The sequence below is a fragment of the Sparus aurata genome, chromosome 22, assembly GCF_900880675.1.
Source record: "Sparus aurata chromosome 22, fSpaAur1.1, whole genome shotgun sequence".
NCBI lineage: Eukaryota > Metazoa > Chordata > Actinopteri > Spariformes > Sparidae > Sparus > Sparus aurata.
In genome coordinates, this window is record NC_044208.1 from 21129340 (window position 1) to 21150885 (window position 21546).

The 21546-nt window shown below is 39.0% G+C and overlaps 2 protein-coding genes and 1 long non-coding RNA gene across 13 annotated transcripts in view; 1 reads left to right on the forward strand and 2 right to left on the reverse strand.

The window, feature by feature from the left end:
* Nucleotides 1-2: 2 nt before the first annotated feature.
* chrna2b (cholinergic receptor, nicotinic, alpha 2b (neuronal)) lies at nucleotides 3-11020 on the reverse strand. Of its 2 annotated transcripts, none has more exons than XM_030405407.1 (6): nucleotides 10267-11020; nucleotides 5348-5499; nucleotides 4459-4503; nucleotides 4170-4279; nucleotides 2000-3167; nucleotides 3-1788 (listed from the first exon to the last, which is right to left on the reverse strand). In XM_030405407.1, exons 1-6 carry the CDS (start codon nucleotides 10331-10333, stop codon nucleotides 1663-1665), a joined length of 1668 nt encoding a protein of 555 aa, XP_030261267.1. In that variant the 5' UTR covers nucleotides 10334-11020; the 3' UTR covers nucleotides 3-1662. The 2 variants fall into 2 exon arrangements, with proteins under 2 accessions (XP_030261267.1, XP_030261268.1); XM_030405408.1 differs by lacking the exon at nucleotides 10267-11020 and adding an exon at nucleotides 9859-9896.
* LOC115574135 (uncharacterized) overlaps nucleotides 9904-21546 on the forward strand; it is a 56228-nt gene continuing 44585 nt past the window's right edge. For 2 of the 9 annotated variants that reach the window (XR_003982425.1, XR_003982424.1), the window contains exons 1-4: nucleotides 9931-9995; nucleotides 10924-11027; nucleotides 12836-13026; nucleotides 13946-14144. This is a non-coding gene — a long non-coding RNA (uncharacterized LOC115574135). Of the gene's footprint in view, nucleotides 9996-10923; nucleotides 11028-12835; nucleotides 13027-13570; nucleotides 13883-13945; nucleotides 14145-21546 lie in introns of all 9 variants that reach the window. The other 7 variants (XR_003982427.1, XR_003982430.1, XR_003982431.1 and 4 more) reach the window with 7 other exon arrangements.
* LOC115574134 (uncharacterized) lies at nucleotides 11767-20813 on the reverse strand. 2 transcript variants are annotated; one of them, XM_030405411.1, is made up of 3 exons: nucleotides 20567-20813; nucleotides 13558-14090; nucleotides 11767-12944 (listed from the first exon to the last, which is right to left on the reverse strand). In XM_030405411.1, the coding sequence occupies exons 2-3, from the start codon at nucleotides 14082-14084 to the stop codon at nucleotides 12806-12808; spliced, it is 666 nt and encodes a 221-aa protein (XP_030261271.1). In that variant the 5' UTR covers nucleotides 14085-14090; nucleotides 20567-20813; the 3' UTR covers nucleotides 11767-12805. The 2 variants fall into 2 exon arrangements, with proteins under 2 accessions (XP_030261271.1, XP_030261269.1); XM_030405409.1 differs by having other exon boundaries at nucleotides 12637-12944; nucleotides 20682-20812.

Genomic DNA, 21546 nt, shown 5'->3' on the forward strand with positions numbered 1-21546 from the left:
TAAAGGTTTTCATAAGGGTATTTATTACATAGTGTGATCATTCAAAAATAAGTTATCATGGCAGCATGGCCAGAAAGAAAAACAAAAGAAAGTGACTTTCCCAAAATCCAGTGTGATATAGAATCGTAGTGCAGCATGCCACTGTTGGTCACAACCAAAGAAGGTTGAGAAACTCAGAGGTAAAGTCATCCCGTTCTAGGTGGAGTGACGCTGACAACTTGGATGGATGGAAATATAATGCATTTATTGTCTCCAGAAGATGAATCCTAATGACTCTGATCCCCTTTACAATGTCCATCAAACATCATCATCAGACTTAAATTTCCACTTCTCTTCATGAATAGATACAACAGAATGAATTCTTGTCAGCAACAGTGGTATTTTTTTACATAAATGCTGCAGACCAATGTTTAATGTTAACAACGTTTAAATCTAATTAACCTGATTTGTTATTGCTAATTTAAAAAGTAAATGTAAACAGGCAGTATTTAGTTTCTTTCCAATTTTCAGCCAGGCTTGTGTTTAACTCCACATTTTGTGGAGCAGCCCGCACCTCAGATTTTACAGTCCGGTTCTCAAAGATCTTAATTATCATGCTTTAAAATTCTAAACAAAACCGAGATGTTTCCCATGTTTGCCAGTGGATAGCTAGCAACATGTAAAGACAAATTTGTTTGTTTGAGTTTAAATGTTAGCTTAAACTTAAGCTAGCATTTGTGGACCTAAAAGGTCCATGATGTGGACCAGTCTCTCCACTGAAAGCACAGAGACAAAACTCTGATGTGATCCCACCCTCTGACTCCCAGTAATACTGCTGCTATTACTGATCACAAAGTGATTAAGTTACTAAATTTTAAATTGCATTTACTTAATACAACAGTACTTAGGGATTATCTTGTGATTGGATAACACCAGCCACAATGCCCATCAACATGTTGATGTTCCCATCAATGACTACTCAGTAGTCATTACTACATTATAACATAAGTACTCAGAACTCAAAGTGTCCTTGAACTTGGCCTCCCTTATGATTCCAACTACACAACTGTAAAGTTTAGAGATTGCATCTTGCATGGTTGTGACGCTACTGTGTTGACAAAATCTGTTCACAGACAGACAGACATATAAACACCTGGCAAATTCAAAACTGCTTCTGTGGTAGTTCCCGGTACAAGAGGTTTCCCTTGGGCTCCCTTGCTGCTGTAGCGGCTGGTAATTACACTATTGTAACATCGTACCCAACACTGATGCTGGCACCATGTTTTATTTCTAACATGGTGTGCTAACCAAGATGCTAAAGAGACAATAATTTAATCATTAGCATGCTAACATACTGAATCTTACATGCTAAACATTAGCATTTTTACAATAAATGGTTAGTTAGGTAAGGATTTTGAGCATGTTGACATGCTAATGTTAGCATTCAGGTCCATTACAGCACATGTAAACTGAAGCTGACAAGGTGAAGCTTAGACGGATAAAAGTTGAGCCAAGTCCGTTCAGAGGATGAACCCTTTTCATTAAAAATTAAAAATAAATGAAACATGGCAACATTATGGTTGAGTCACATTCCCTGTTTTGCAGTGGATTTCAGCTACATTTTGACTGTAAAACTTTACTAACTAGTCATGGGGATGGATTTTTCACACTTTCTGATAAGCGCTAGATCATGCCAGCTAGCCAAGGGGGGAGGAAGAGGCCAATGGTCCCAAGCAGGCACACGATGATGAACATCCACAGGAAGATGCGGTCAATCACCATGGCAACATACTTCCAATCCTCTTTCACCTGTGGAGCATTAAGAGACACAGACATGGACAGAGATTATTTCTTTGTTCTTTTGATCGTTTTTGCCTAATTTGAAACAAAGTTTTTTTATACCACACATTCTCACAGGCTCATAAATACTATGAGAAAGTTGGATACAGTAAATCACAAACCAACACTGACACAAACAACATTCTGATAACAGTAGATGTAGTATTTCATCTATACTCACGCTGAAGTCAGCATCCTCAGCCCTCAGATGGTCTGCAATGTAATGTACCCCTTCCAGAGCGCGAATAACACTTGGTGAAAGCAAGAATGATGAGTCTGTCGATACTGTATTATCGACTTTAGCTGGCTTCTGAGTTGGATTGACTCTGTTGACCCCTGTTAACTGTCTGTTTGCAGCCCCTTCCTGTCGGTTCAGGCTGTTCTGTGGGTTTTTCTGCTGTGGTGGAGGAGTTGACCCTGGAGGTCTGGGCGAGGGAGGACGGAAGGAGAAATATGAGGTCAGCGTTCCCAGCTCTAAATCCTCATAACTGCTTCTCTCAGGGTCTTCTGACGTAGTCCCATCTCTTAGCCAGTTAGCCGAGGTGCTGAGGCAGTTGCCAGACTTGTACGCTGCTATCCGGCCCTGCCGCCGCTCCACCACTGCTTCCTGCTGGAGTAGCAACAGCCTTCGACGCCGGCCATCTGGCGCGGGGCGTCGCATGAAGAGCCAGCGTGGGATCAGGTCCAGGAACACGGAGTGGACCCAGCGGGGCATCTTGTGAGTGCTGGGAGAACGGTGGTGCACGTTGAGCACAAAAACGGTGATGACGATGGAAAGAGTGACAAAAATCATAGTGAAGAGCAGGTACTCGCCAATGAGTGGGATAACAAGGGACGTGGATGGTATGATCTCTGTGATAAGGAGAAGGAAGACAGTGAGGGAGAGCAGCACAGAGATGCACAGGGTGATCTTCTCACCACAGTCTGAGGGAAGATAGAAAACCAGAACAGTGAGGCAAGAGATGAGCAAACAGGGGATGATGAGATTGATGGTGTAAAACAAGGGAAGCCTCCGAATGATGAAGAAGTAGGTGATGTCTGGGTAGATCTCATGGCAGCAGTCGTATTTCTTTGTATTGTATGTCCCCACAGCGTTGATGATAGCCCACTCGCCGCTCTCCCAGTAGTTGTTCAGGTCCACAGTGTTTTCAATTCGCTCCAAATCAATCTTGGCCTTGTCATAGGTCCAGGAGCCAAACTTCATTTTGCAGTTCTGCTGATCAAAGGGGAAGAAAGTGACGTCGATGCTGCAGGAGCTCTTGTAAATGGCAGGCGGGACCCAGCGAACTTTACCGGTGTAGAATAGATGAGCTTTCGTCATGTGGGTCACAGCAAACTCACCGTCAGCGCTGGAAAAGTGTAAGATGTCATATGAGCCATGGTGATATACACACTCGAAGAAATAATCTGCCCAAAAGAAGTGACTTTCAAAATTTAAATTCCATTTAATTTTCCATCTTATTCCATTTTGTTTATGTAGAAATTCCCCTTAATTTTACACATAATATTATCTTATCCTGCTCTAATTAAACTTTTTTCTTTAGAAACTATGCATTGAAATAGTGTTATGATATCCCTGTTATTATCTTCTCCAGTGATCTCCCCTCCAGTCATCACTTTAATGGTGATAATAGCTCCTGCTGAAAACGTAATGACGAGTCCTTATCATTTCATCAGTTTCACACCTTTTTTAATTTAACTTACAAATCATGATTACTCTGGCTCGATGGAGCAGAACTCCATCATCGACCCTCTCGGTTTTATATCCAAGAGGTCAATTTAGGAGAAAGGAGAGGTTTCTTAAAATCCATTTCACAATAGAGTCATACTGAAGCAATATGTATGTGAAGATAATCATAAACTGCATTGAGAGACACTGACAGAGATGCTCAATAACATATTAATGTTTAACATCGCTAATAATTTGAGACAGGAAGAACTGTTCAAGTGAAATTATATTTCGTTCTAGAGCTGAATAGAGTAGAAAGTCCACTAGATGGTGCCATCTTCATACCATATATGAAAAATTGATGCCTGTTCACTGGATGGTATATATACCATCGGCACATGCTTGTGTTAAGAAGAGCTCAATGGATTGGTTGATTTATCTTTAATCTATAATTCATGCATGGTAAATTAATTTGCAACAATTAACATAATCCATTCTTCATTTAAGTTATTTTATAAAGGGAAAAAGCAAAAAAAGCCTCTGACCATCCTCCTCAGATGTGAATATTTGAATATATTATCGGTCACTTTTGACAGTAAACTGAACACCTAGTAATTTGAAATGAATGTAATGAAAACAACTGTTTGCTGTTTCTATTGTGTTGGTCTCATTTAAATCTTACTTGTTGTATAGGACGATGTCTGGTACCCATATGAGCTCTGACGGCACTCTTATTGATGTCACATTGTCGTAGTCGGACGGTCTCCAGCGGAGTTTGTAGTCATTCCACTCCTGGGAGATACAAACAACAGGTATGTCTTCGCAGGGCTATGATACTTTATTTATTATTTGTGATATAAGTAATTCAATTCTTCACTAACTTTTCAATTCTTCATTAACGTTTTTCCACTTTTTATCTCAACAATATGTCACATCATAACAGACACAACACTGGCACAAATGATTCTGACCTGTTTCAGCCACACATTGGTTGTCATCATTTGGTTCTTCTCATCCTAGCAGACAAACAGACACACAAAGGGAGAGAGAGAGAGACAGACCGAGTTAAGGCTGTCAGCTCTGGGTTCAGGCCAGAAGAAAATATGAAAGAGGTTCTTGGAGGTTTGTCAGAGCAGACCCAAATATAGCTTGCAGAAACTTTACTTCAGACGTGTTCTGAAACAGTTTTTTCAGTGACAGGGCAGAGGGTGCATGATCTGTTTTCTTAAGTTTGTTTTTGTGACTATATATAAAAATGGCAGAATATAGTGCTGAAAATCTGCATGTGTAGTGTAAAACCTAAAGGGTAGAGGGGCTAAAGTTGCAGTGCCTTAAGTTTTGTATAGGGAGGAATATGGTGTATTCATCAAATTAAAGGGACTAGGTTCTTGCACTTAAAAAAATTCCCTGACATTGAATCTTGAAGCATTCTGTTCATATGTAACCAAAGTCATATGTAAAAATCCTTGTCTTTAGTAAACAGACAAAGTGCATTTAAGACAGAAAGATATTACATAATCCTATTAGGAAGCTTCCACATCATCAAAAAGACTTAATATCACCTCAATTAAAAGGTCCAATATAATGCTCGTTTCAAGGTTCATAAGTTTTTCTTATGTTTCTTAGGGCAGCAACTGTAAAGCTGTGACTTTACAACCTTATGTTGTAATGCCTTGTTTAAAGGTAAAGATCTTAATATGGGTTGTGTGCATTTCACCATTGATTGTGTGTTATTATACATTCACATTATTCATATACTAAAGACCTGCTTTATGATACAAACACACACAAATCTCACTTTCCACAATATGGGGCCTTTACTGTCTTTATACATCACGTGTTGGTCTCATGATGACTCACCACGTCGATGAGCTGCGCTATGGACAGCCCAAACTTGACAATGACCACGTCAGAGATGTTTGGCACGGGTCTGGACCACTTGTTGTAACCGGCAAACAGTGATTTGAAGAGATCATCCTCAGCGTGCGAATGGGTCTTCTCGTCACAAAGAGCTGCAGATACAGACATTTTAAATTTAAAAAGTCTTCCTTTATTAAGTGTGAAACATTTATAGAAGACAGATACAATATGAGAGTAATAGAATCTAAAAATTGGTCACATTTTTTCAACGCCAAATAAATTAAATTCCAGATTCTATTAAATTCCACACCCATCTTTTATTCATTTAAATATGCATTTAATAGATCTACAAAATATTTCTTGAAAAATTATCACTCTTGTAATATGTAATATGGACTTTTTCAACATAATGCATCAAATTAAAGTAATTAATGTCCTCACATTATGACAAGAAATAAGACAGCTTTAACTTTAAGATTGTGACTTGCTGGGATTCAGAAGTTGATATTTAATGGTAAGATATATGAAGAATGGAAAGTGAGTACTGTGGAAAGCGAACAGGATTTAACTGCACAGGGAATGCTGGGATCATATCCATGTTCTCTCATCCATGTCTCCCCTAATCCTCTCTTCACAAACACTAGTAAATCAGGATGGCATGTTATATTGGCTTTTGGGGGTGAGAGTACGTGTTGTGAACATCAGCACTGAAGTCTATTCTAAACATCTAAGACTTTTTCTTGGTAAAGACTTATTGACTTTTACACATCTTAGCAAATCTTTTGATCCAAGTCCCTATGTGGGTCGCATTCTAAACTCTCTTGAGGTGAGCAGGGTGAGACTGAGGAACCGAGGTGAGGAAGAATCTTTCCTCCCTCGACAGCTCCTTTATCTCCTAAGTGTTATTGTTATGTACGTGTGGCTTCAAAACAAGAGGTGGCTTAATCAAATTGATTTTGAATATGCAGTCTAGACGGGTTTGCGTACAAGCTCCGACTGACTCAGTGTGCTATTTTTCTGCAGTATGAATAGCATGGAAATAGACAGAGACCCCGTCCCTTGGGGGATTATCGCTCCCACCTTCATCAATGTAGTCAGAGTCAATTACACACATCATTACTTGCTTGTGTTAAGTGGAGGTGAGCTAATTTCTCACGAGTGAAGGGTGTTTACTATCAAGCTGTCTGTCACTCTGTGTTGCAGCTGATGCATAAAACAATTAACTGACAGTTGAAGCAGAGGGTGACGATAGTGTTTGCTTGCATTTGTGGATGCTATCTCCCGACAGACACTTAATTTTGAAAACAATATTATTTATATCTTAGAGTAAAAAAAAAGATAAATATTATATTACCAATATTCTAGTTCTAGTAATTGAAATGCCACATCTTACATATAAGAAAAAAATACCCTTTGCTTGGCAAACTATGTTCTAAACTATATAATATTTATATAATGGTGTCAGCGTTTCTTGACTACCACAAAGATATCTTTGGACATTACTATACTGCAGTTATTTCTTAGCAATCGACTAATATCATGTAGATGATAACAGCCCTAAGCTACTATTGGCAGAACTGACAGTCAGGCTTCAGTGTAGTGTTTATGGACCTGCATTATTCACTTAAAAAATAGTCCAACTTTGGAGAAAATACACTTACTTACTTTAATGCCAAAAATTATGCGAGAAGATTGCTACCACTCAGTGAGCTTAGCTTAGCATAAGTGGACACAGGTGGAAGTGTGGAAGTTATGAAATATGGACTGTATTCATTTGATAAAAAGAAGAAGCTAATATCGGCCAATTATAGCTCCTTCTGTAGAGTATAAGGTATGTGTGCATGTTCATTAATCATATCTTTACCTCTACCAAGGACAGTATGTTTTCATCCATGTCTGTATGTTTGTTGGCTCTTTGGTTGTTGGCGGGATTACACAAAAACTACTCAACAGATTTCCATGAAACCCAGAGTACACCCCACTAACTTTTGGTGTTGATCTGGATATCCAGGTGTGGATCCAGGGACTTTGACATTTTTGTTATTTCTTGGGTATTAAGGCTTGGATCTTGATGAAAAAATGTATATATAATAGGCTGCTGGTATCTAAGACTGAACACAATTTGATGCCGATCCTAATACAAATATTTGGAGAATTGAGACAATCTACATTTTACATTCTTTTGTTGTCCTCGTGGTTGGCTGAAACAGGTTTGGTTTTGGATTAGGCTTGACCGATGTCAAGGGGACTGTTGGGCCTTGGCAGAGGTATGCACTCTACTGACTGCCATTCTAGTAGACAAATGCATTAATTTCTCATATACAGAAGAACAACTTACTTTATGACAAATATCTGTTGACTACTTCTCTTTATTGACTCATGGAAGGTAATGTGGATGAATATTCAAAGCATCAAACCAAAGCGAAACCTCAAAAATCAATATTAGAAAAAAATCTATAGAAATCTATAGAGGTTAGATTTACATGCCATTAACACCCACTGCCTCTGGATGTCTGTCTGACAGTGTGATGGTATAATGCAACCCAATGAAGTGTGCTTACATCAAGGATCCTAAAATGGGACCTTGAAGCACCTGCATCTGGTAGCAGTCATGGTTGCTTGGCCAAGGCCAGATCATTACCTGTCCATGGGTGAGTTGTGGTTCTGATGACCACACTGACAAGTATTTACATCCCGTAACTGCAGGACAGTCCACTGGAGGGTAAACAGCTGAGGAGCATAAATGTTGCAAGGAGCTAACCCGAGGGTGTACATGCAAATCTGTGTAAATGATTTATTGCACATGCAAATTACGAGGCTTGAGGGTCTTTAACAGAGAGGGGCTTGACAAATGTTCACATACAACGCCCAACAAGTCTCTATGTAACACAATTGTCTGACAAATGTGGTCTGTGAATATCCCTATTCAGACAAGACAAAAAACGAGGCACTAGGCATGATAAATAGTATGAATTCAGAGTTAATTTGCCCATGGTTCACTTGGGCTCCGCTCCTGCCATCATGAACTAATTTCATTCTGGCAAACAAGCAGGCACCAGAGATTTCTTATCTGTTCTCGTGACAGTCAGGGCGGTGCATGTTCATCTGTCCGTGCATCTGGGAAGGACCAGATGTGGGGCTTAAAAAAAAGAAAAGGCTCTTGGGTGCCATAGATCAAAGCCTCCTGCCAGCTGAGACTTGAAATGAGATGACACCTCCAACATCCAGCACACTGGGCCGTGGATTTTGGACTGTGGCCAAGCCCCTTGGCGAGAGGTGTATAAAACACTGACCAGTTTGGATGATCGAGTCAGCAGCTTCTCAGGCCAGAGGTGCTCTCGTGAAATTGGGCTGTCAAATACTTAAGTGTAAAAAGTTCACTATGAAAAACAACATGGAACAACTCTGCATGAGTTGACTAAAAATAAGTGAAACTGTCAGAATCATAATGAGAAGTATGTTGGCACATGATCAAGCACCTGCACATCTGATTGCTGTAGTATGTTGAGATGGAGGGAAGGGATGTATCACAATGATATTACAGTGTCAGGTTTGTTTTTAAGCCGGCGCTCACGTATGTCACAAAAAGATATGCTATCTTACACTTCTAGCATTTGAGGGAGGAGTGATGTCACACATGCCAATATATAAGCTCCGGAATTGAGTTCAAAATGGAGCTGCCACGAGTTCCACTGTTAAGCTTGATGGATTTAAATTCCTAATGAAATTAATTATGATCAGCCTATTTTAGACAGTGTTTCCAATTATGTCCACAAAATGGTTAAATCCCCTTAAAAAAAAAAAAAAGCTCAGAGCTCAAATTCTGACCATAAATATTCATCTTTTTCTTGTTCATTGCTGTTTTGAAGAAACAAATCTTTACATTTACATCCACTGAAACAGCGGTAAGATTGGAGCTGCCAAATTTAATCTGCTGAGTTTTTTCAAAAAATAATCATTTAATCTACAAACTGTCTACAAAAACATTTTAAAATTGCTTCTTTTGACCAAATCCCAAAGAATATATTTACTAACATAAATGACAAAGAAACACAAAAAGTCATTTCCGGCAAAAATGTCAAACATTTGTTGGTTTCAGCTTCTAATATGCTTTGATCAATCGATTATCAAAACAGTTAGCGATTAATGTTGTACCTAGAGTACTCTATTAATGGACTGATCATTGCAACTTTAAGTATGACTAAGCTTTTGTAGCATATTGTGTAGAATATTTTCTCACACTGTTTTTAGGACTCTTGACATTAATTGTGGAGCAGGGCTGATTCTTTTGGAAATGACATTGCATGGTGAAGGAGGAGGGAGAAGCTAGCTCAATGTAGCATCTTGCTAACACTAGCTTTGTGTTTTTTTAAAATGAAAGTAACAAAAATTAGCGAACATTGCTGAAAATGAGAAAGATGAAGGGCTACAGAGTTCATTTAATTAATTAATCAATGTTTGGCCATTGTATCACATTATTAAGATGTAAAACAAATGTAAATCATACTCACACAACACAAGGTAAATGATAAGTAGCTTTTGGCAAATTGGCGCGATTTCTCTAAATATGAGAAATGCATTGTGGGAGTTTTAGCTGACAGCGAACGCAGGTGTTTAGATCCTGGACGTTAGCGGTTTGGATTGAAACGTGAGTTAACAAATTAACTGCTTTTAAAACCATGTTAACTTTTATTTAATTGACAAGTATCGCTTCTAGTGGGGACAAAATGTTTAGTAGCACTCTTGACCGTTGTGTCTTATGGAGTTAGCTTATTGTTGTGGTAAAATATTGAGGTAGTTAAACTCGACATATTGCTAGCATGTTTAAGTTACTTACTTGGAGACTGCAGGACATATTCACTTGTGGGAGTGCTAGCGAAGCACGGTCTATTTAATTATTACAATTTCTAAACGCTTACCTGACAGACACAAGAGCAGCGAGCAGAGAATAGCCGTCCTCACAGAGAACAGGTGGTTGTGTCCCATTTTGTACTCTGGTTGCAAGAAGTCCAACTTCACCGAGGAGCACGGAGCTGCTTCCGTCCACTGTCAAAACGTTATCTTGAAGCCGTGATGTGTGTGCAAAATCTGTCATCTTCGCAGCTGGGAGGCATATCAGGACAACTTCTCCGCCACTACTGTTACTACAGCTGCGTTTATATGAGTGGGCGGGGAGTGAGTATGACGGTATACCCCGCCTGAATAACTTTACTGAAGCTCAGCATCGATAATGATCAGCGCTGTTTTGGAGCGTGATGTAGGCTACCTCTTTAGTTTCCGCGCTCCAAAAGCCTGTCCGCGCACTTAAGTCGGTGAGCTTTCCATCACAGGGTGCTGAATCAGGGAGCGGCACCGGAACACTGTGTCACACAGCTGCTCATAATACTGCCTATTCAGATCTACCCTCAAAATATTCATTAAAAAAAGAATAGTAGTCCTGTTTGTTGCTGTGTGTTCATTATCCGAGCAATTCCAGCCTTTTTACGCACGGTGCCAAGAATTTACGCGTCCTTGGTGAACCTGATCTAAGAGTTTGATATCCATTTTCATTTTTAAAATTGGTTCTTTTCCATGAGTGGAGGCATTGTTAGGGGTCACTCTGGTGTATGAGGTCCGCAAAGACAGCATCATCCACTGTGAGGAGACGGGACACATCTGACCGCCTCGCGTCTTTCATCTGGTACCTATAACAGTCCCTCCTCTCTCTCTCTCTCTCTCTCTCTCTCTCTCTCTCTCTCTCTCTCTCTCTCTCTCTCTCTCTCTCTCTCTCTCTCTCTCTCTCTCACACACACACTCACACACACACACACTCTCTCACACACACACTCTCACACACACACACACACGCATCAGTGTAAAAGTGTAAACTTGCATTTAAGTGAATGACAATAAGATTATGACTTTTTTTATTTATTTTATAAAACATGGAACAGGATGTGTAAATAAAGACACACATGCAGGGGTATTTCTGTGGGAAACAGCTAGAGGGCAGAGTAGGTGAATTAATATGCTTAGTGAAGTTTTCATTCACACTAGTAGAGGATATGAAAGCATCCAACAAATAGAAAAAATAATGTGTCCTTCTATACATAGATATCAAAAGGTCAATTTGTTGTTCGCTGCTTTTTACTTGATAAAACACTTAATATTATACACTATACACATTCATATGATTACACATTGCAATCATGAAAGCCTTCTCTCTCATGAGTAGGGTTCAAGTTATAATCTGAGCTTTGTGGGTGTCTCTAAAATAATTAATGTCAGAGGTGAGTATAATTAAATAAATAATGTGTAATGCCCCTGCCACATCCTGCTCCTCGTCTTAACTGTTCAAACTGTGTCGTGGTGCCACATTCAGCAGAATCAGGTGCGGTATCAAGGCATTGTTTCTTTTTCAAAACATGTTTCTTTCAGTCTTTTCGTATCAACAATTTAATTCATAACATTGAAAAATACATTGTTTTGAAAATGTGTCTCGTTGATGACATAATAGCAGTTTTACTGCTTTCATGGGAGCTCAGACCCCTCATTACAGGAGCTCAGCACCCACTGGCTCCCACATAACTCGAACCATGCTCATGAGTCCTGGCAGGGATAAAAAAGAGAATAGCACAATAGAGCTGGACATAGGACTAAAGCCTGATTCTCATGTTTAAACAGAAAAATCCACATTCAAACAAATAGTTTTCGGTAAAATCTGTACACAATCCTTTAAACAATGTGCAGGTTCAAACTTTCTGTTTCAAGAGCTTTATCAAGATTTCTTATGCTGTTCCCTGATAATTTCCTCCTAATCATAGGAATCGTTTAATTGTTTATCTTGTCCCTCTTCTACAGGTTACTGCATAGTTTCCTCCAAACAATAGAGAAACAACAATGCCTGATAACAAAATTGTTCCAGTTGCATTGTTTTTTGTTGCAAAAACAAAACTTCCATTTGTGCACACTAGCCATCCTCTCCCGGTCTCCATCCTCACCCTGGAACCAGATGGCCATTGCATAGCTTCCTCTGGAGAAGACTAACAGAGCCATTATGTTTGCTCTCAGTAGGCCAATCTAGTATGATCCATAAACACTCAACTTGGCTTAAACCTGCGCCACATACTGTTGCCACATCTGACCTCACCAAATTCCGACGGAATATCATATTTTATGGGTTATTGCGTTATATTTTCAGTGAAGGGAAACACGTTTTTTTTACCCAGCAGGTCTTTTTTTTTTACTCTGTCAGTGTTCGTGCCTTTTTTTTTTTCGATCTGTGTAGATGGCGACAGTTGATGTCATGGCTGACCTTGAAACGTTGCTGCTTCCCACTGCCGTAAAGCACACAGTTACATTACTTTTAAATATATAACTACAAGAAGGTTTATTTCCCTTATTTTCTCACACAGGATACTAAACATCATTCACGAGAGAAATGACATGAGCAGTCTGCAAAATCTTTTCAACACCTCCTTAGCGACGAATTTTGGCAATGTCTTTCAGCTGCTTGGTGAATGAAGCATGCAGGGCCTGTGATGAGATCTCCAGCCTGTTGGCGATGTCTGTTGCAGCGTGGAGCATGTCTTCAAAGGCCGTGGACTCTTCTCTGATTCTGCTCCAGAGGACGCATCATCCAGGTCACCAGGTGGAGTAAAGATGAGGAAAAAACAGGGGCAGATGTTGAGAGAGACATAGTAAGTGAAATAGGAGCTGGGAACATTAAATACACTATAAGGGGAGTGATACATATGGTTGCTGTTAAAGTTGGTTATGTAATGGAAAGATTGTGTAAGGTGGAGGACAGAGTCATTGTGCCTAAGAAGTTACATTGAAGCTTGACAGACAGCAAAGAGGGTAATTTTGGACACACAGTGCCTTCTTTAATATATGTATGTGTATACCAAGCAGAAACCTTGGAACTAAGCAGAGACACATTGTAGGATGGTAATGTGTTTTGTTTACATATTACTTTTGATTGACTTCCATTGTGAAAGATGAGATGAAACAGCAGTCAATTCTGATATAAAGCAAAATATTGCATTGTATCATTTTAACACAAATATTCAACCACAAGATTTCCAATTATGTTACCACCCTCAGATTATGTCTAAAAAAAACCAACAACCAGGGCTGATCTTTTTGTAGCTGCTCTTCACATTTCAACCATCATGAAGCTCAGCAGAAACACATTCTTTCTTATTAAAAAAGGAATTTATCACACTCACTTCTGCATCCCAGCAAGGGCACCCGACACCTCCCCCTCCAGCTGTGTCTCTAGATCTTCTTCAGCTTTCTCCACCACCTCGTGGCAACTCTTCTGGTCCTCCTGGATGCCAATTATATTTTCCTTAATCACATCCTCGTAGCTCTGATCTCCCAGCTCTGCCCCCACAAACTGCACCAAGTTCTCCATCACTGCCTTGTTTCCGTGCTGGATGGCCTGCAAAAAGGCCAGCTCCTCTTTCTGGGCCTTCAGCCTTCGAGCTGAAGCAGCATTAGTGCTGAAGTGGACCGAGCACTTGTCAGGTTGAGGCTCATACTGCAGCATAGGTGAGGGTGATGGTGAGAAAGCTGCTGATATCATCCAGTCTTGGTTGTCTCTCATCCTTGCAGGCTCATCACCTATTTCCTGTGTTGTGTCGTTGGTGGCAGAGTACATGTCAAAGCCTGAACCCCAATCTCCACTTTGGCAGAGTGTTGGGGTTGCCATGGATACCCAGGCCAAGATGAGGGGCATCCAACAACGCCACATTTTAACCTGAGAAGAGAAGAAGATGAGCGACTGTGGATAACTTGATCAATCGGTGAACAGGTACGTTACAGGAGTTGTTTAACATTTTGGGAAATGTGCTAATTGCTTTCTTGCAGAGAGAGAGAGAGATGTAACAATTGGCACCAATCTTATGTCATTATAGTAAATATAAGGCTATAGCTAGCTGTTGGTTATATTACCTAGCATAGAGACTGGAAACAATCATCTGTCCTGGTTCCAAACAAAAATAACTAAATCTCTCCACCAGAAAAAACACAAAACCAAGCTGTTTCTTACTGTTTACCCGTCTTTATGCAATGCTAACTAACTGGCCGACTGTAGCTGTACATTTGGAGGATGGATATGAGGGTGGTATCAGTCTTCTCATTTAAATTGCTCCACAAAGTGAATTGTCACATTTTAAGATCTAAGCCCCTGCACTCTGCTGTCCTCAGTCATCAAGGATAAACAGTTTTATGTTTACATGTTTCAGCTGTGAATCCAAAGAACCACATGCTGTTTATTAGGCACATTAGCACAGCTTTAAGCCTAATCTTAAGGTTTCCCATGGTACCCCCCATCTCCTTGTTCCAAACAGCTTCATTTAAATCACACAAATATTGTGGATGGTTGTTATGCCAAAAGGAAGGTGCTCTGTTGGCCTCACAGGCTAAACCACATAATGGAGACTTAAATCTGTCTCCTGACCTTTTAGATATTTATTGTATGCATTTCCCAGGAGACGTTCCTTCTGTCACATTGTACCTTTCAGTAAAATAATAATGACTTCAATTTAATCTTTGATATTGTACTGCCTCAAAAATGTGGCATTTGAATGTCACACTGCATATTTTAGCAGTGATCAATTCAAACAGATGTGTATTTTATATGCTAACATTTCCTTTTTATTAAACTTTTATAATATGTCCCTGACAAATTATACTGTTTAACCTTATAAAAGGCAATATAAAGTATTCAGTCAAAGACCCAGGCTGCTGTGCTACACTAATTGAACAAGTTTGATGAAGTAATATGTGGAGGACTTATTGCTTTCACCCACAACCACATTACCAGAGATGGAATGAATATGATGTAATAATTCTATTTTTACAAGCAACTATACACCTGTTTGAGAGATTTACTAACTTAAGCAGAGACCGACTGTAAATCCCATTGAATTTATGACTTTTTTTGCTAACCATCTATCAGTGCTCAGTGAAAGTACTTAAAGGAGTCATATTATACCCTATTTCTACAAGTTAATCTAGTTCCCTGGTGTCCTAATGAAATGTCTGTGACATGCTTTGGTCAAAATACCATAAGGATGAAGCACAATAGCAGTTCATAATAGTTCAATAACCCTGCCAAAACAGCCCTGTTCAGAACAGTCGGTTTTGAGTGCCTGTCTCTTTAAATGCAAATGAGACACAGGTAATCCACCCACTTCTTCCGGGAGGTGTGACGACGCCGGCACGCTCATGCTACCATGACAACAACTGAGCGTGAACCCTGGGAGAAACATGGCTGCAGGAGGAAACTTTGCTGTCCAACCTTAAATGTTTGAACCAGAGTCAGACCCTGAACAAGAAGGAGCTAGCGAATAAGTTGCTCAATGTAGACTGCAACAAGACGTTTCTGAATGGTGAGTTATGATCTTTATTTTACTTTTTTCTTAAAATGTGTATGTTTGTACGTCGGTAAATACGGTCGCTGACTAAATACGGTCGACCGCTGACCGCTCTATGTGTAACTCACTGCTTATAAAAATCTAGATATGTGTTGAGTAAACATAAGTAGCATGCTATTCCCGTTACACGAGTAAATTTCACAAGTCCGCAATGTTTTTTCGGCAGCTACGAGTGGGAATGTAGCACTTTTATTCTCAGCTACGCCATAATAATGTTAACTGTTACGTCATTATTTTGTCCGACATCTAACTCACAGCCATACACTTTTCACGTGTGTGCTAATTTTTCAACCAAGTTGTGAAACGGGGGATGTAGTGCGGGCTGGGGCGACTGTCTGCCAGCTCCGTATCCCCCATAGTAATGTCTGTTTATCCGTTTGTACTGCGTTTCAACATAATGCACTAATTCCAATTAATAACGTTACATCGTTGCACATGCTGACCAGTCGTTATTGCTAACAACATATTCAAATAAAAAAACCGTTAAACTGATATGTTCCCTTTTTCCCCTCTGGTTTAGGTGTGTACTTATGTTTAGATGCATAACAATGCATACAGCGCCTGAGAATGTCTGCTTGTTGAATGAAAATGTAACTATTCAGTCATATTATCAGTCATCAAACGTCACTTAACCTTTCACATTTACAGGTTATAAGAAGACTAAATCAGCTTCAAAACTCACCTTCCTGCATGGCAGACCACCCTGGCCTCGTACCAGTGTGCATTCTCACTTCAGAATGCACTAAATATCTACAGAGCCTTTACGTCTGAGGGGAATAGAACAGTAAGTTTTTTTTTTTTGCATACCGTAAAATATCAAATAATAGCCGGGCGTTTATTTGTTTGTTCCAACCACTTAACAGACCAGGCCTTTGTTTTGGACAGGCGTTTAATTGAGACCCGGCTATTATTTGGTAATATACGGTATAAATTCTGTTACTGTAATAAAAATATGAGTAATGAAATAAATTCAATTTTCCACTTTGTTACATTGCTTATTTTTCTTTTTGAAAGGCAGAAAGCTAGTTTTAAAAAAATCCCTTTTAATATTATGACATAGTTAAGAAGCTGAGCCGGTGACTCAAGACTAAGATAGAAAAAGAGAATCCTGCTTTTGTTTGCTCAAGTAGGTCATATAAAGCCATCGGTATTATACTGAGACCATTTCAAAACTAGTTTAAAAATCCTTTTTGTGTGTTGAAACACTTAAAATTAAGATTTTCAAATTGATTGGAATTGCTTTAAATAACGTTAAGAAATTGGTAAGTTCATATGGAGGATAGATGGTTTTCAAATCTCACTATCAAGTATTCAATCCTAATAAGATTTCATAGAAATCCCCATGACAACATCTCTAAATGTGCTTTTGATAGTTCATGCTTCTTCTGCTGTTGTGCTCTGTAAAAATGCTGCCTGAAGCCGTGTGCTGGTTGTGTTGCATTTACAAACTGGAAAGGAGCCTCACACTCTGTGGTTGGCTCACTGTAGCAGAAGCATGAGCCTTGTCACGCTAGGACTGTGAAGGCTGACATAGCCCCTTGCAGCAGTGTTTGTGTTGTTTTTGGTAACTAGCCTTTGTCTGGGGATCTTTCACAACATCTATTCACCTTGTACATCCCTTCAACACATGAGATAACAGAGATGGAGCTGCTTTTGCAAAATCTTTAACATCAGGTGTGATTTTTATCACAGAGGGGTTTTGTTTTCTCAAACTGTTTGCCCCTTCTGCCTGCATGTGTTAAAGTGTTCACTTTATCATTTTGCAAACTGGCATTCATGCTTCTCTCCCCTGCATCTGGAAATATATTTAAACCCCTAAACCAGGCTTGTGAGATGGAGGCATTGCAGAGCTCTTTCTGCTGTCAGGGCACATTTAGTTTCACCCGCACTTTGCTTTTGCAGTAGCCTTGAAACTATTTCAGCTTCTCATAGCTGAAATTAAAGTTTGATTTGGTTGACTCACACCTATTGCCATGTTTCGTCAAGAAACACGGAATGAATGCCCAGTCAAGCTTGTTAGGACGGACACCGCAAAAATTGTCTTGTTTATTTTAAGATGAGTTGTGGTGTGGCACCAACCAATAAAACCCAACTGTTGGCTGCTCCCTTCCTGCTTCCCTCTGTTTCTGTTTACTTTAAATGGTGACCTCACACATGTTACAGCAGCTGTAAGAAGAGAAGAAAACAGACGCTTTCAAGGCAGCACAGATTGTAAGCAGAGATGCAATCCAGAGGCTTTGCAACATGATGTTAGATTAGTAAATTAGCTCATTTCTTTTGATTGACATGTGCATTGTAACAGACATGCTGATATCAAACTCTGGAATAAAACAGAATTTATTAGTTTTCCCAGATCTGACAAGCGTCAAGCGTTATTATTTGGACAGTTTGAATATAATAGATATAATATACTTTATTTACAAACATCTTTCTACTCGAATAGATATGTGCCTCTTTTCTGTAACTAGTCTGTCTTTGAATACACTGGTTTTGAGATCAAATATAATATGATATAATGTAGCTTGTTTCACTATTAGATTGCTCAACTTTAAGATTACCAGACTAATTGAAGTGTCATATTCATGATTGTTTCAAGAATACAGTCTACTATAAATTAAAAGATAGAAACTAATAATTAACTTCCCAAACAACCTAATTAATCCCAAGTATATCTTAAAATGTAACCTTAACGATTTTCAGTGCTTTAAGTTTAATTTTGAGATGGTTTAATAACATTCAGAAAACACTGGTGGGATAAACAGGAAACACTTGACTGTTCAATGGCATCTCCATTTTCAAAGACATTTAAAGCCTGTTAATTGTCCTTGTCTCGCTACAGCACAGTGTGTCCAACACTTTTTATTACTCTGAACTTTTATTGCACTTGTTTGGACTCTAATAAATCAAAACCCGATGGCTTAGAGTGACAAACTTTCAGCCTAATGACAGAATACTGCCAAATGGAGATGTAATTTATCTTAAAATATAACTTTATCGTCTCTGTGTTCAATTACCAGTGCGGCAGTAAAAGGCACAAGTCAGAGGACATTAAGTGACATTAACTCGGTGTCTAAAGGGCCCGCTAACAAGAAGCACACATGCTCGTCTCTGTGTCACAGATTGGCAGGAGCAGTTGCCTTTGTCTTCGGAAAATGTCTGCACAGTTTCCACGCTGGCGTCTTACGGTTGAGTTGAAACACTGTTTGTGTTAGACTCCCTGTGGCCTGTAGTGACCTTTTTTGGCTTCACTGTGAAGGATCTGTCATTTGGAAGTGGCTTTTATAGGCTGACTTTTCTTTTGGCTTAAAATAGCAGAAGCTCGCCTGCAGAAGGAGAGTAATTTAAAGCCAAAAGCTCAGACCACGACAAGGATATTTCAGTTCTATTTTCAGAAAGGTACAGATTACTTTAAATACTTGTTTAGTGGTTTCTGTTACAGCAGTGCAGTCATAATTGATTGATTGATTGATTGATTTACTAAACAACTATTAATTAAATAACTCTTAATTGAACATACAAAACAACTTTTTACATGTAGCCGAGACTAGGCCAGTATGCACGCTAATGCTTCATCAGATAACTGTCCCAATTAATGGGTTAATTAATTAATTGAGTTATTGTTTGTTCTGAAATGTTACATGTTTTGGTCTGATCAGTTGTTCAAAATGTATTATATTCAATTTATGATCCCAATGCAGCAAATCTACGCGATTCAGAAGTAAGAACAAGGGAAATGTTCGGCATATTTACCTGGAAAATGAAAGATTTGTCAATTATTTGAAAAGTTGCAAATCGAGCTGAAACAATTGGTCGATAAATCAATTAGTTGCCAGCTATAAAATTAATTGGAAACTATTCTGTTAGTTAATTCATTGTTTTGAGTCATTTTTAAAACAAAAAATTCTCTGATTTTAGCTTCTCAAATGTGTTGTTTTTCTGGTTTTATTGCTCTTATGTGACAGTAAACTACATATCTTTGGGTTGTGGACAAAACAAGAAAATTGAGAAAGTAATCCTGGGCTTTGGGAAATAGTGATTGACAGTTTGTACAGTTTTGTGTCGATCAAACAACTAATCGATCAATTGAGAAAATTAATGACAGATTAATTAACGATGAAATTAGTTTTGGCTCGAAAATCACCAGGATTAATGTATGACTTGTTGTACATTTATCAGAAGATAAATCCCTTTTATCCAATCCTTACGTTGTAGAAGTATATCTTAGATTTAACGCTCCTCCAACCTGTAGCTGTGCATCAGAACTAATTTAAGTCTCGTGCTGTAGCTGTAGCTCAGCCCTGTGGCCACTCTTGTCAAAATCCTGAACAGGTGTGGTTCACAGGTGTCACAACACTCAACCGCTTCAGTGTTGCTATGACAACAAGGTCCTTGGCACTAAGCCAGCAAAGCATACAGAGCCCTCACAGGTACATGGGCCTCATAGGTAATCATGTAAGGTGCAAGCACATGTGGCAGCATAATAATCTGAGAGATAAGTATTGATGTGTTTGCACACACCCTATACATATATATTATTATGTAACGTACATAAATACCATCAGACTTAAAGAGAAGGTCACATCTCTATTTCTGTTATCGAAATTTATATTCAACCCTAAAGATATGTCCACATCAAAAAATAAAACTATTTTACAACCAAACTATAATAGAATTAGCTGTGTAATGCATTCAGTGCTGTGAAAATGTAACAGTAGGCTGTTTGTGCCAGGTGCAGAAGACACAGCCTTCCATTCTGCTGTAACTAAAGTTTTATGAATCCAAAATCCAAACTTACCTAACTCCAGTAATTTCTCACTGCTAAATTCTGCCACCTCCACTTTCTCAGTCGAGCAGAACGACTTAGAAGGCTCAGGACTACACATTCACAGGCACAGAGAGCAAACACTCACTTGGTTTCCTTCTTCATGTCAGGGGGGGAAAAAATGCAGACACACGCACACACAATTAGGGTTTGGCTGGAGAGTGTGGTCGTCTGTGTGCCCCTGTCTGCTGTTTGGGAGGGGAAGGTAGGGGAGGGGGTGTTTGTAGAAGAGGCTGAAACTGAATGATTTCTTTCTTTGCAGTGGAAAGAGGGGCAGGCAAAAGGAGGCGTAAAGAGGGGGGCGTAATCTACTTCACATCTGTGGGCTGTGGTGGGGGACAGAGGAAGCATGAGGGTTTCTTAGTATGGGGGGAAATGTCTTTTTATGACCATTCAGGATATACATTTCCTATTTGTTCTAGGAATGGTCCTGTTAAAATGTCTGAAGTATGCACTTAGGTGATTTAAAAAGAGAAAAAAATGTAACCCCAGCACTTATAATTTCCAGAACAAGACAGTGGTGATGGATTAAAGATACATTGTCAAGTTTAGTTTATGTTGGGTGGCAGGGTTGATAAAGCTCTGCTAATGTGATTGAACTGTATTTACCTTTTGTGAAATGTTTAAATGTCTTAAAGGAAACAGAGTATTTGGAAGTCCTGGAGTGTAGCTTTTCACCTAATTTGTAGCTTACCAGTTAAATTAATTTTTTTAGCTGTTTAGTCTGTCCATTTTAAGATAATAAGCCATAAAGCTATACAGTACGTAATCATAGATGTGGGATTGAAGGCAATGCAAGTTACTTCAGCATTTAGAAAGGTTATTCTGTGCTTCACAGGCAAAAATAACAAAACTAAAAAGATGAGATAAATACAAATATAAAATAATCTAAAAGTACAGACACATTTAAAATCATTAAGATAAAAATAAATAACAGCATTATAAAACTAATC

What these genes read in the sequence shown, in the direction of transcription:
- chrna2b (XM_030405407.1), bottom strand. Translation starts at nt 10,333, where the DNA reads ATGGGACACAACCACCTGTTCTCTGTGAGGACGGCTATTCTCTGCTCG. An exon ending in GCTGCTCTTGTGTCTGTCAG is followed by an intron (nt 5,500 to 10,266) that starts GTAAGCGTTTAG and finishes CTGTATCTGCAG; the next exon opens with CTCTTTGTGACGAGAAGACC. An exon ending in CTGAGGATGCTGACTTCAGC is followed by an intron (nt 1,789 to 1,999) that starts GTGAGTATAGAT and finishes AATGCTCCACAG; the next exon opens with GTGAAAGAGGATTGGAAGTA.
- LOC115574134 (XM_030405411.1), bottom strand. Translation starts at nt 14,084, where the DNA reads ATGTGGCGTTGTTGGATGCCCCTCATCTTGGCCTGGGTATCCATGGCA. An exon ending in GCCCTTGCTGGGATGCAGAA is followed by an intron (nt 12,945 to 13,557) that starts GTGAGTGTGATA and finishes CCTCTGGAGCAG; the next exon opens with AATCAGAGAAGAGTCCACGG.